This window comes from Acromyrmex echinatior, chromosome 13, assembly GCF_024713525.1.
Source record: "Acromyrmex echinatior isolate Ae372 chromosome 13, ASM2471352v2, whole genome shotgun sequence".
NCBI lineage: Eukaryota > Metazoa > Arthropoda > Insecta > Hymenoptera > Formicidae > Acromyrmex > Acromyrmex echinatior.
Window position 1 is genome coordinate 10,783,493 of NC_141864.1, and position 14,851 is coordinate 10,798,343.

A 14,851-nucleotide genomic window follows, 5' to 3' on the forward strand; every position below is an offset into this window, starting at 1 on the left:
TTTATCTTCAACAGCAAAGTAGCTAATAATTTGATTATATATATGTGTATATGATACGCTTTACACATATCTATAAATATATTAGGAAAAATTCTTATATACCTATATCCAAAGTCTACAACTTTCTAATAGATGAAAAAGATGGACTCTTTAAAATCTTTCATTCTAATCGAACTGATCGCATTAATTGATTTAAATTGGATGATCGTGATATTGAAGTAAATGCAATTTGCTATTTGCTTCATGAATTTTGAATATGTGTGTACGTACATAAAGGGTTGCGTGTGTTTTTATTTTCTCAAGCTTCCAATCTTACTAGGTCAGCTCACTACGAGCTCTAATAAAGATTCTTAACGAAAGGTAATCAAGTACCGCTGCAGATAGAACCATAAGAAACGTCATTTTCATATACTTTATAATCATGCGACCGTTAATAAAGAACATGACAGGAACGTGACGAATGTATTTGCCAGAAATGAACAAAAAAATGTCTATTTTAAATTACATTTTTTCTGATATAGCGTTTTGATCGATCGATTTTTAAGCATGATAATAATTAATTAGAAAGAGATAGAAGACATTCTTAGACATAAATAGAAAGAGATAGACATTCTTTTATAACCGTAAAAAAATTTACCATTCTAACAGTAAGAAAAGTTACATTAAATGCATAGTAAAGTAGTTGATGAATACAAACATGTACGTACACATCAAGTTCTCATTTTTTTTATCGGCAATCTATTATTTTCTTATTTATGTATAATTACGAACCATAATACTGTTATTCGATGGCAGATCGTATTTTATATTTTAAATTTGAATTAAGATATTATATAAGCAAGTACCTACTTTAATAGATGACGTAAATTTTCCAACGTGTTGAACAGGTTTAAATTTAATTTATCGTCATGTTACATCGATGGTGATAGCTCATCAATTGAAAGTATATACATTCCATAGCCATACGTCAGAATTTTATTTTAGCTTTGCTTTTCCTATATATAATTTAATTGTTGCACGGAGAAAATAAAATCTCAAGGATTCCAGCATATCAGGTTCATCTGACCTGAGATAAGTGTCTGCATTCGTGTATCACCCTGTAAGAGACTATGTCGTTTCCGGGTGCCTAAGTAACGTTAAGAAGAAGGAAGTAGCGTGAAGAATATGGTAATGAGACATAAGACCTGATTTCATAATGATTCTCATATCGCACAGGATGCATGCGCGTACAACTATTTTTAAATAGGAGTCAATATTAATTAAATTGATTGCCACCGCCATATCCATCGATTATGAACTTGGTTAACGTTCAACCTGGTTAATGAAATTCTGCGCAACATGTGCAGTCTTTGAGCGAAAAATTATTCGATAATCTGATATATACCGCGTTACATTCTGAGAAAGACTCAAATTATACACAATTAACTACATTTAATAAAATATTTTGTGATATAATATTGTGAACAGTCGACGAAAGTGTAAAATCGATGCGTAAAAAAGATATGAATGCGAATTGAAGCATTATCATTCGTGTTCACAATTTAGAGGTAATAGTTTTCCGTCAGCCTTGAAAAGTAAAATTCAGAGTGATTTCTTAGGATAAGATCCGACAGTAATACCAGTGGGTTAGATTCACGCTTGACCTGGGTTGAGCGGATACATGTAACCATGTATCAAGCGGCAAGAACGCAGCTACTTCCGGATGCTTGTGCAATGTCGGGAACAGGGAAGTAAGACGAAAGAAATGATAATTATCGACGTCTAACAGAATTGATAGCCGCAGTGAAACGGAGTCAGTTAGGATAAATCGTTATGAATGGCTTTGTTTGTGTTTTTCGAGAAATAGTGATTCATCTTTATTTAGGAAGAAGAATATAAAGTCACTTCAATTTGTGATTAACAAATGGCTGTTACTAGTCATTTGTCTTTATACGTATTAAAGAAAGCAACAAAGACACTTTGTATACACTATGCTACTTAATGAAATTCAGTCTGCAAAGATCTGGAAACAGTAAGCAGATGAATAGAAAGGCCTGTTAGAGTATAAATATAAAATCCATCTAATATTTATTTCTTTCTTTTCAACGCCTCTTTTCGAACTACTTCTTGCATACAGAAAGTACTGCAGTAGATGCAACGTTTTGTTTTGAAATTATATTGTGCATAACAAAGGATTAATTTATGCACAATCTATCTAGCAAAGCGGGCTGTATGATCTTACGTAAAACAGAACTGTAATTCCGTGAGAGAAACGGATGATCAAAAAAGGAATGTAAAACGTATATAATGCCTATAATATCCATGTGAACGCGGTTTTGTATTACGATACCTCTCTAAACAGCATACGAGATTGTGGTCGCATGTCTATTACGTAATATTTTTCCAGCGGGAAAATTGTCTACCGGAAAACTTGTCACGATTGTAATCCAGTTCCTGTTTTTCATGTTTTTTTCTTTAATATACAGAGAACCAGGTTAATGAAATGCACAGAGGAGATACATTTTATGTGTAATATATTCAATCGTATTGAAAAATTTACATATAATATATAAAGACATAAAACAAAAAAGGAAAACTATAATAATAAGAATCTCTCGATTTATTGTCAATTTTTTTGAATTACTACTGCACGTATATCTAAACATTAATGCTCCTCTATCGAGTGAAATCGAAGACACGCATGAGAGGTTGTCAGTTGATCATGCCTAAGTCACTTAATATTGTGTTACACTATAATTACAGATTTTAAACGAAAGTTACATCTTGCGATGTAAATTACGCAATATATAAGCTATATATATTACCTATCTCTGATTTATATTTACTCGCTGCTATCATAACATCTAGCAAGGACCGTGACGTCGATGTAGATTGTATCAAACGCTAATTTATTTTTAAAACACTGAATTTCTGTTTTAAAACTGATAATTTATTTTCAGAATACGTTACAACTTTCCCTAACTTTGTTTCATTTTGTCCTAAATCAGAGTAAGATGTACTAATACGAATTTTTATATTTTACTCATAAACAGCCTAAAATTATACCTTTTTGCAAATAATACATAAATCTAAATAGCTGTTGCGTGCATGTCATATGCATTAAAAGAAATAAACATATATATATATATATATATATATATATATATATATATATGTTATAAATAAAGAAACATATGTATACACTTCTAAAAATTGGTACAACTGTCCTCAGTCTCCTCTGCATGAAAAATAAAGATTTTAAATGCTCGAGTTAAAGGAAATATGTATGTACAAGATAAAACTAAATCTTTTGATAAATATGTAAATATACTTTTACAATAAAGGGAATAGGAACAAAATTATCGAGGAATCTTGTGTGAAATATATATAGATATTATTGAATGATCATCAGAGCAAAATGTGTAAAATAAGAATGACCGATATGTCGCATTCTGCCGTAGGCAACTAATTAAACGGACTTAAAAAGTTGTCGGAGCAACATCGTCGTTAAGTGGGACGAGGTGTCGCCCTGCAGTCGGCGACGGTACGACCTACAAGAATATTAATTGTTTCATATTTATTTAATAAAATTCTTGTGGCTAATTATAAAATTTTTGTCAATTAGGATGCATCAATAGTATTCAATATTAGGAAAATGATTTAATCATAACAAATTCGATCTTGTTCAGCGTTCGAATCGAATTCAAAATCATCGAAGATATGCTTATACCGTTCTCTTTTAACTTTAATTTGTATTTCATGCATACGATTAACACAGATTATAATTATATTATCACAGAAAATACGACAGACTAACAAAAATATTTTCGATAATATTTAACGTAATTATTCGGAGTATGTAAATAACTCATTTTTGTCATAAAGAAAAAAGTTGATATTAAAATTTGCATGATGAAAATTGCTTTTACAATGAAAAATAAGTATATACGAAAAATGGAAATGGGACATCAGAAATAAGCGATGAAACCCTCCTTGCATGGACAGCTGCAATTACACTCTCTTACAGTTAAGGTCAATAGAAAAAGGCGCGCGAGGGTCTTGTCGATCTAGTTTGCTGTGTTAGATCTGCTAGCGAATAGATCTATCCAGTCGCTCTCGAAGAGCAGATGCATCTATAGTAATAGCCAAGCCTACGCCCATCTTACATGGAATTATATACCGTTACATTATTTATACCGTGCTTATGTATTTTGCCCCACGCATAACCGCTACTTATACCGCCAACAATCACTTTTTTTAAGTTCTAAACTTAACTCATATACTAGTGAAATTGTTTGTATACTTTCTAGTCGCATGTATGCGGAAAATGACATTATAAAAGATTTTTGGTAAAAAAAAAATAAAATAATTATATAATCAGAGAGAATTCTGAGAGTGGTAATTCCAGCTTTTTTCGTGGTATCATCAAAACTGATTAAAATCCCACACATCAGCATACGAACGTTCATTTTAGCGGTATGGAAACTGCGTTCGGTTTGGACGCTCACGTGCGGCCACATTGAATTGTGACGTCATAAATTGAGAAATGACACGTTGAAATTTCTTGCATGGTATTTGTAAATAAAGAGAGAGAATTTGGATAAAACAAAATAATATAAAATCGCTTCCAAACAATTTAAGGTTAAAATCATTTATCTTTATTCCTAATTCCTTATTCCTGCTCATGGTGAAATAGTTTTTAGAGCCTAAAGTTGCTGCTAGCAATCCATGTTGTAAGTACTTTGATATCTTAGAACATAATAATATACTAAAAGAGGAATGGAGCGCTGAACGTGAAATCAACATCTCTTTTAATTTTAGAATTGGAAAGAGATAATGAATAAGTTAAACCTCGGTTAAAAGTTAACTGAGTGAGTTGTGAAATTATGAACTTCAATTCGCCTTCGTGCTATCTGGGGATCGATTCTGTATCTTGAAATGAGATGAAAATTATAAAAGTGAGCGAATTTATTAGAATACTGATTATTTCATTAGTCAACACCTAGTAAATTTGCTCGCTTTTGTAATTTTCACCTTGTTTGAAGATACAGAATCGACCTCCTGGGTAGTTAGAAGCTCCGCACAATAAAAGGAACAGAAGCCCTATTTTTGAAAAGTATCACATACGAAAAATTAGGGAAATACTAAAGTATGTAACGCATACTATAGTATTTCCCTAGTTTTCTTTTTCCTAGACTTCTTGCATAATGCATAACACATGAGACAAGAAAATTAACCAATCAAAGCTTTATTCCCTTCCTTTCCGTAAAATAAAGGATTCTGATTGGTTGATTTTCTTATGTCTCATGTTTTATGCGTTATATAAGAGTCTGTGCTCCCCGCTTAAGAATTTCAACTTAAGAAACTCCACAATACATGATATTTCTGGTAGGTTAAAATTCTTATTCTCTATTCTCTGTTCTTTTTTTTGTGCACAGTCCCTTAGAGAATGAGTAAATGCTATGGTAGAAACATTTTAGAGCATACCAGTTACGTCGGAATACACGGTTTGAGGTTGAAATCTCAATATCTATTCCTGTTCCTAATATTGAGTCATCTAAAAAGTATCCGCGGTTTTTTGTCACTAGATGTGTTGATGGTCATATATCTAGTGACAAAGTACCGCGGATACTTTTTAGATGACCCAATATTTTCTTTATTGTGCGCTGGGCCTTAGAACATAAACCTTGTGCTACGGCTTTAAGTCAAGTCCTATTTCTGCGCCATCTGGGTAAAAATAGACAGAGTTTCAGGAACTATATAACCTTCAGCATTCCTGCTCGATCGGTATTGTCAACATGATTACTGTTCAGTTCTCAAGCATTTTGGACTATTCTGGACTATCCTAAAATCTTGCTGATTCCAGAAGCAGCGTGAAGCGTCAAAAATATCAGAACGTGATTGGAACGTGATCAAATGTGGTTTCTGGTGGTTGCGTAAATAAAGTGGTGATTCTTTGAGTCTTACAAATAATAACGCTCAAACAAAACACTGTTAATCCACTATATATTCGCGAGTCTGTCGTTTGCTGTCCACGGATACATACATCAGACGGATTGCTTGGTCGGGCCAATCGGTCCGAGTACTGCGTCATTTATTTTAGTCAGGTGTGTCCACGTTTATTCCGGTAACGAATATTAAAAAGGAAGAGAAGTATTATTTTATTGTTTAAAGTATATGGTAGTCAGAGTTGTCCGAGGTCGGTGTTTTTTGGCTTGAAATTGAGAAATGTATTGATATTTACATCTGTCACCGTTCCTTACTCCTTCATTGCTGTTTTGTCGTAGCGTGCGACTTTCGGGCTCAAAGGACGACCCTAGTTTGAAATCGTTAAAAGTTTTTGACCTGTGTCTTTCACTATGTTTAAAAGTATTTTGTTATACATACTTTTATAGTTAAATATATTACTATTGTTCGTTTTGTCTCTCGTCTTGTCTTTGAACTGCTCGGAGTCGCTCCGAATAAATCCAGCGTACTTGAAATACAGGATTCATACGACATCCGTCATACGACATCTGACCTTCATTGATACGATGAATGTCTGACGTCATATGACGGATGTCGTACATATTGTGAATCCTATATTTCAAGTACGCTGGATTCATTCGAAGCGATTCCGAGCAGCTCCCGAGAGATAAAACGAACAATGTTATTATGAATAATATTAACTTTTGAACATAATAAAGACACAGGTCAAAAACTTGGTAATTATTCAGTTTAGCTACTCCACCCCAAAAATCAATAAAATTAGTCGGTAATTATTCAGTTTAGCTATCCCGCCTAAAAAATCAATAAAATTAGGCTTATTCGACGCGTTTTTGCATGAAATGAAAGAATCTGACAAAGAAAAGCGTCGCTCTACCTGTGAGCCGAGATATTAAGCGTAAAAGTTAATAACTATTGAGATTAGGAAATCTGTCACAGAGACAAAATGAGAGTAATTTTTCAGAATTACCTCCGAGCTCTTCAAAACTATCTCCGATTTCGATGAAATTCGGCTCATTCGGCGCGTTTTTGCATAAAATGAAAGAATCTGACAGAAAAATATCCAAGACTGCTCTGCGAAGCGAGATATTAAGCGTTAAAGTTGACGAAAGTATTAGGGGCTCTGCACAATAAAAGGAACAGAGAACAGAGAATAAGAATTTCAACCTATCAGAAACTGTGTATTCCACAATACATGATTTCTGATAGGTTGAAATTTTTATTCTCTGTTCCCTGTTCCTTTTATCGCGGAGTCTCTAACATAGCATTACCTTAAAGGGCTTCACACATGAAATACATAACAGAGCATAAGCATAATATAAGACTGCTGGACCAATGAGCATCTAGCATAATGTCGCCATATTGATTTACATAAAATGTTCATTGGTTTAGCGGCTTTATATTATGCAATTTTATGTGTGAAGCCCTTTAGTCAACTCTAAACGCTCAATATCTCGTGTGAGGTCACAGAACACGAAAAAGATGATCGCAAATATTTCGCGGCAGTGACAGATTTCCTAACCTCAATAGCTCAATTTTAACGCTTAATATTTCGGCTGTCACAGGCCAGAGCGATGCTTTTCTTTGTCAGATTCTTTCGTTTCATACAAAAACGCGTCGAATAATCCTAATTTTATTGATTTTTGAGGTGGGATAGCTAAATTGAATAATTTTACCATAGAATTTTATAATATTAATAACAGAATACTCTTTTTTTTAAAGTATAGTGAAAGACACAGGTCAAAAACTTTTAACGATTTCGGATTAGGGTCGTCCATGAGACCGAGCATCGCGCGCTACGACAAAAAAACAACATTAAAGTGAAGAATAGGAACAACAATGGGCATTGGATACCGATATATTTCAATTTCAAACTAAAAAATATCTTGGTCAGCTCTGATTTAAATATATGTATGTATGTACGTATTGATTGTATTATTCGTTTCACGCATAATGCGCATAATGTATCGTTTTAGCTTTCTTTAATATTTGGTGAACAACAAGGATAAAATATACATAAAGATGACCCTATATGGTTAATAATACTGATCACTGATCAGTAATACTGATATTCATCGATGTACAGCATAAATATTTTTAGTATTTTTACTATCTTACACGATCAGTATTATTAACAATATATTTCACTTTAGTTTTAAATTAGCTATTACACTATGACATGGATCCTGATAAATCACCGTTAGATTCTATGCCAATCCATCAATATTAACCACACACGGTCAGTAATATTATCAGTATTCGTTAATACTAACAGTATTAGTGACTGTGTTGGGTCACTTGAATATAATGCATTATGTATGAAACAGAATGCATTTTTTGAATGTTAAACATTTGTATAACAAAATTTTTTTTCAGCATTGAAATTTTAAAATAAAATGGTCAAAATAACAAGTGGAACTTGGAAATGTGTCATCCCACATTGTAAATCTCGAGCTAGAGCTCCTGGTCATTATTTTCCAAAAGATACAGTATTAAGGAAAAAATGGATAAAAGCAATATCTATGTCACATGTACCTGACGAAAAAATTAAAAAATGTAGAATTTGCCATTTACATTTTGACGAAAATTCATATGTTATTAATTTACAACGTAGACGTTTGAAAATTGATGCTATTCCAAATCAGAATTTGCCAATTAGACATGAAACAGATGATTCTGAGTCTGATGCAAGTGTAATTCTAGAAGAAGAAGAAGAAGAAGAAGAAGAAGAAGAAGAAGAAGAAGAAATGGACGACCCACAATATGATGAAGTGACTGAAACAGTTGCATCCCAATCTTTTCTTGATGCTTATAAATCTTATGTAAAGACAGTTGTAGAAGAAAAAGATATTTTGGGAAACAATGTAGATATTGAAGAACAGATAGGACAAGAAACACAGCCATGTAATAATGTAAATATTGAAGAAGGGACACAACAAGAAACACAGCCAGAGATTGTAAGGACAGTTGAAGAAGAAAAAGCTATTTTGGAAAACAATGTAGATATTGAAGAAGAGACACAACAAGAAACACAGCCAGAGATTGTAAGGACAGTTGAAGAAGAAAAAGCTATTTTGAAAAATGTAAATATTGAAGAAGGAACACAACAAGAAACGCAGCCAGAGATTGTAAAGACAGTTGAAGAAGAAAAAGTTATTTTGGAAAACAATGTAGATATTGAAGAAGGGACACAACAAGAAACACAGCCATGTAACAATGTAAATATTGAAGAAGGGACACAACAAGAAACACAACCAGAGATTGTAAGGACTCCAAACAGAAGTTTTCATTCTACAAACCATGTTCATAGAAATATACTTGTTACTTGAAAGGCTAACTTGACTCCAGTAACAAGAAAAATATATATTAAAAGCAGATTATTTAAAAAACAAAAAATATTTTACGCAAGAATATTAATTATAAACAACGATTAAAGGACGCTAAAAAAAATTACTAGTTTCTGTTCGGAAAAATTATTCAGCATTGAGAAATGCACAAAAAATTTTCTTACATATGCAAATGAAGAATGTGACTAAAAAACGAAAGGTACATTCTTCTACATTTTGTACAAAGATAAAATCGGCATTAAAAAATACATCTAAAGATAAACATGTTTTGATATATTTACAAAATTTAGGTATTGAGTCTTCTTAATCTTTTAAAAATTAAAATAATTTGAAACAATTATGAATATTATACATTATAAATATTAAAAAATACTATAAAAATACTTCTTTTTGATTAATTATTATTATAGTAGTGTTATGATTATTTCATTAATTATAACCATAATTATGATCATTAAATTTTTTTACATTTCTAATTTTTTATGAACTTGAAATAGATACATTTTAAATTGGTATATATATATATAAAGAACATCTTGGAGTGTTCCCGAGACTATAAAAAAATCCTACGAATGCGTCCTAAAACGAAAACGAACCAGTTTTTTGCTATGTGGGAAATATAACAGGGTGACGAGCGAATTTTGAATTCTGAAAAACCGGAAAAAATCTTGTATTTTTAAATATTGGATCGCTGACTACCATATATAAGCATTTTATAATCTTAGTAATTTTAAGTCTCCCTCTCTCTTTCTTCCTCTCTCTCTTCCTCTTTCTCTCTAATTTTTTGGCATTGCCTTTACAGAACAAGTAATAATAGTGTAGTAATATAATTCAGTAATAATATAACTAGTTATATTTCTATTTTGTTTCTGAATGAATAAATTACAAATTAAAATTTACAGTGGATGTAATGGTATAGAATTTCAGTATTAGTTTTACTGATTTCAGTAAATATTGGAGAGAGAGAGGAGGGGGGGGGAATGCAGACATTCTTTTGTATTCATGTTTTAGAGCATAAGTACAGCCTTGGCCAAAGATATTAGGCATTTATTTAGAAAACAAATAATTTATAAAAAAATACCGTAAATCAATTTTTCAATTAAAACCATACATAAAGCTTAATAAAGTGCCTAATATTTTTCAAGACTGTATTAGGTTATATAAAATAAATATTAGAAATTATTTTTTACTGTTTAATAAATAATTTATGTGTAATATAAATGATTCAAATATCACATTTGTAACTTTTATTTATTTACTTAAAAGTGTAAAATTATTGAACAAAAAACATTCCACATTTCAGTTATTCATAGGTCAAAATAATGAACTCCATTTCGAATTTGTTTTTAAATTTTATTGCCAAAATACTTTATTGATGCTTTGACATTAAAATTTTAAAAAATTTGAAATGGTGTTCATCATTTTGGTCTATGAATGGCTCATTTGACCATTTTATCGACCGAGTAGGAGAATCCTATAGAATGCAATTTAGTTCTCAAAATTGTATCTATTCGCCCAGATGGCGCAGAAATAGGATTTTATTTTTTCCAAGAGCATGTCCAATTGTCCATACCCTGTAATGTAGACGTTGTACGTCAATGTGTATGTAATCTAACTATTCAAGATGGCATCTGCGGAACAGGTCGGCCTCAACAAAACATGGGAATTATCGCTTTACGAATTACATCGCACTCCACAAGACGCGATCACCGACAACACAGAGATTGCGGTCAGTCCGCGGAGTTTGCACAGCGAGCTCATGTGCCCCATTTGCTTGGATATGCTGAAGAAGACGATGACCACCAAGGAGTGCCTCCACCGTTTTTGTTCCGACTGTATTATCACGGCTTTACGGAGCGGTAACAAAGTATGTGCTTGACATAATACAACAAACTTATATCTGCAATGTTTGCGGATAATACTAGCCCATATTTTTTCTACAAGATGTAATGTTATTTATCTGTCAATTTGTGTATGTATGTACGATATAAAATGTATATGCGATCTGTCATTCAATTTTTGTTTATTTGGAAAGTAATACTTTCGATGCAACTATATTTTATTTATCGTAGCATGAACTTTCTATTCGCATTGATTGGCTACTAAATAGAGATTTTTAAAAACCCAAGAACATGTGTATGCAGTGATTACCCTATAATCACATACACAATCAACATATTTGAAAACTTTGTCGTATGATAAATGAAATATTAATTAGTCTGAAGCCATGCAACAAAATTATATATACTTACTGCAAGAATTTTATATATCTTCAATAAAAATAAATACTGTTTTTTTACAAGTAGTAGTATTCTATATTGAAATACAAGGAATTTGTTTGTGTTATGAATATAATGAATTGTTTTATAATTTTGCATTGTTATAGGAATGTCCTACATGCAGGAAAAAATTGGTTTCTAAGAGATCTCTCAGACCGGATCCAAACTTTGATTTGCTAATCTCAAAAATCTATCCTAGCAGAGATGAATATGAGGCTCATCAGGAACGAGTTTTGGCTAAACTGAATAAGTCACATTCACAAGCTGCACTTGTTAACTCTATTACAGAAGGTATTAAGTTACAAAGTCAGAATCGTCCACAGCGTTCCAGAAAGAATGCTAACGAATCTGAAAATGCAAGCAATGCAACATCTTATAACAATACACCAAATATTAGTGCACCTACAACACCAAATCCATCTACAAATGTAGCAAATCAAAGTGATTCCTCTCAAAGTGCGACAGGACCTTTAAATAGTGGAGGTATGATTAATTTTACGAATAACCAATATTGTTTTTCAATTTATATATAACTGCAATTTCTACTGAGTTTACATCAGCTTGTATAAACTTGTAATTTTTTATTACATCAGTTATTTTTATGTACATTTATTTAGGAACAACATCTAGAAACTCTACCACACCATCGCCAAATCCTGCAAATCAAATCTCAAAACCATCAAAACGGCAGAAAAGTCTACAAAATTCTGAGAATGATTCTTCTAGTGCAGAAGCCGAGACTGGCGGTGGTGATTCTATGGTTGACACAGAAGGTGAAGGTCCTAGCGAACCATTGATGCTTAACGAAATTGAACTTGTCTTTAAACCACATCCTACAGAAATGGCAGGTGATAATTCTTTAATAAAAGCATTGAAAGAAAACAGTATTCGCTATATAAAAACAACAGCAAATGCCACAGGTAAGATATCTCGCAAACATGCAATTAAAAAAGAAAAAAATTGTTTACTTGAAGAAGCTAATTATTATAAATATATTGGGTCATCTAAAAAATATCCGCGGTTTTTTGTCATTAGATAGTGTTGATGATCAACACGTCTAGTGACAAAAAACCGCGGATACTTTTTAGATGACCCAATATATACATTAAATTATAAAATGGAAAAACAACCTTTCAGGAATAACAAATTGTTTGTTTTTACAGTGGACCATTTAAGTAAATATCTAGCAATGCGTTTAACATTGGATTTGGATACTGAATTATCAGAATCAGATAGGCTATTAAATTTTTGTATCTATATTGCACCTTCACCTGGGCAGCTTGTGGTATTAAGTGGCTCACAAACGTTACGACAAGTGAACGATAAATTCTGGCGTGTCAATCGACCTTTGGAAATGTATTACTCATGGAAGAAGACCTAGGGAAGGCCTCAAAAATATTTATCAGATGGGAATTAATTACGTCATGTTTTGGAGAAAGGAATGAATTGTCATTCATATTATATGGAATACAGTAGAATATATCAAATATGAACAATACATATTGTTGTATTGTACTGTATTCAATTTGATTTAATATTAAGGTAATATTTATAAAATCATCGACAATGGTGCAATTTTTACATCTTTAAAGCCGGTTGCCAGTAATGGTTTCATGTAAAAATTAAAAAGGCAACTAAAACTTTATTAAACTGTGTGATTTTAACGCCATTGTACATCCCGAATTGCAATTACCATTTCACACTATACAAAATAATATCTACAAAAAAGTTTTATAAAAGATGTATATGTTACATTCACATATATTCATACATGTTCCATCATTTAATGATTTTAAGAATCGTCAATTTATTTATTTAAATGATTTTTAATCACGTGGACCATGCTGTATAGTTTGCAGGAAAAAAATAAATCTATGTAAATACGAATACATACGCATATTTTTCTCTAGTTTTAGTTTTTTCCTGTATGTATTTCTAGATTCTTTAAACTTGTTTTTTTTTAATAACTTTTTTTTAACTCTGTATATTGCACATGCACACATATATGCATAATTTGTATTTGTATTTAAATTACAATCAGTGACATAAGAGCGTAATCAGAAGATTTAGAAGTTTCTCTAAAAGAAATTGAATATATTAGAAATTAAGAAGAAAATTAACGACGACAGAATTAAATGTCAAATAAATATTAAAAATTTGTTTTATTGTTATATTTTAAAAATACATTACGTTTACTAAAATGCATTTATTTAATCCAGCCGTTTGATATTTGATTATAGTTTGTGATTGAAATATATACTTACCACGTAATTTTTTATCAAAGTTTTAGATAAAAATACCTAAATCTGAAAATACCAAGCAATAACTGTTTCAAAATCAATATTTATGACAAACTATAATCAATAATAATGATTAAGCATCATATTAAGTAAATGCATTTTTTAAATAAATACAATGTTTTTAAAATATAACCTAATACTTTAAGATTCGGTTTCTTTCAGGAAACTGCTAACAACATTCTTGTACCACTGACTGCATATTCCGAGATTTTATCCACGATTAGTTGAGGCAATATAATATATGAAAATCTTTGAAATATTATATTGCCTTATTATTGAAACTATCATGCTATGTTTGCATTTACATGCTTATTCCTTTGGCGAATAAATATAACTTATTGATAAAGAAAATTAACGACGACAGAATTAAATGTCAAATAAATATTAAAAATTTGTTTTATTGTTTTGAATCGCTACTTTGTACGATTTATAATTAAAGTCACAGTTGAACATACTCCTCGAGTCATCGATATAGGATTCGCTTTTTACAAAACAAGCACATCTATCCAACGCGATTCTGACATCCCTATTTGGTAATTGGATGCTTTCGTTAAAGATACATGGAATTCGTCTTAACGCTGGCAGACGAAATAATCGATAAGTACCACCCTATCGTGCATCTCCCCTTGGATTTTCATTGAAGTGAAAACAATACGTATGCCAGTCTTTTGATAACATTGGCTTTTTTTTTCAGAAACAAGCTTCACACGATAATTTTTTTATTATATTAATTTAAACTTTATCTGTTCGTACTAGAAATATTAATTTCAGTTTATGCGGATTTCCTTTGTTTATATTATATACTATATCTCATTATTACATATCAGAAATTTTGTATAAGGAAATCAATCAGAAAACCAAAAAATTAAATACAATCATAATTTCCAACATTGAGAATTTCCGTTATTTATCACTTAAAACTTAGATTAACTATGTTTTCACGTATATCTTTATGATTCTA

At 31.4% G+C, this 14,851-nt stretch overlaps 2 protein-coding genes across 4 annotated transcripts in view; one reads left to right on the forward strand and one right to left on the reverse strand.

The window, feature by feature from the left end:
• The window catches only part of mwh (multiple wing hairs), a 50,703-nt gene extending 43,652 nt beyond the window's left edge, over positions 1–7,051 (reverse strand). The window contains exons 1-3 of the mRNA XM_087412741.1: positions 6,224–7,051; positions 5,467–5,706; positions 850–1,126 (exon numbers count right to left, since the gene is read on the reverse strand). The gene's annotated coding sequence lies outside the window, so the exon portion shown is untranslated. The remainder of the gene's footprint in view (positions 1–849; positions 1,127–5,466; positions 5,707–6,223) is intronic.
• Sce (E3 ubiquitin-protein ligase Sce) lies at positions 5,746–13,477 on the forward strand. Of its 3 annotated transcripts, none has more exons than XM_011061624.2 (6): positions 7,300–7,875; positions 8,341–9,227; positions 10,936–11,178; positions 11,698–12,073; positions 12,208–12,510; positions 12,754–13,477. In XM_011061624.2, the coding sequence occupies exons 2-6, from the start codon at positions 8,361–8,363 to the stop codon at positions 12,969–12,971; spliced, it is 2,007 nt and encodes a 668-aa protein (XP_011059926.1). In that variant the 5' UTR covers positions 7,300–7,875; positions 8,341–8,360; the 3' UTR covers positions 12,972–13,477. The 3 variants fall into 3 exon arrangements, with proteins under 3 accessions (XP_087268873.1, XP_011059926.1, XP_087268872.1); XM_087412746.1 differs by having other exon boundaries at positions 10,954–11,178; XM_087412747.1 differs by lacking the exons at positions 7,300–7,875; positions 8,341–9,227 and adding an exon at positions 5,746–6,086.
• The last annotated feature ends 1,374 nt before the right edge of the window (positions 13,478–14,851 follow it).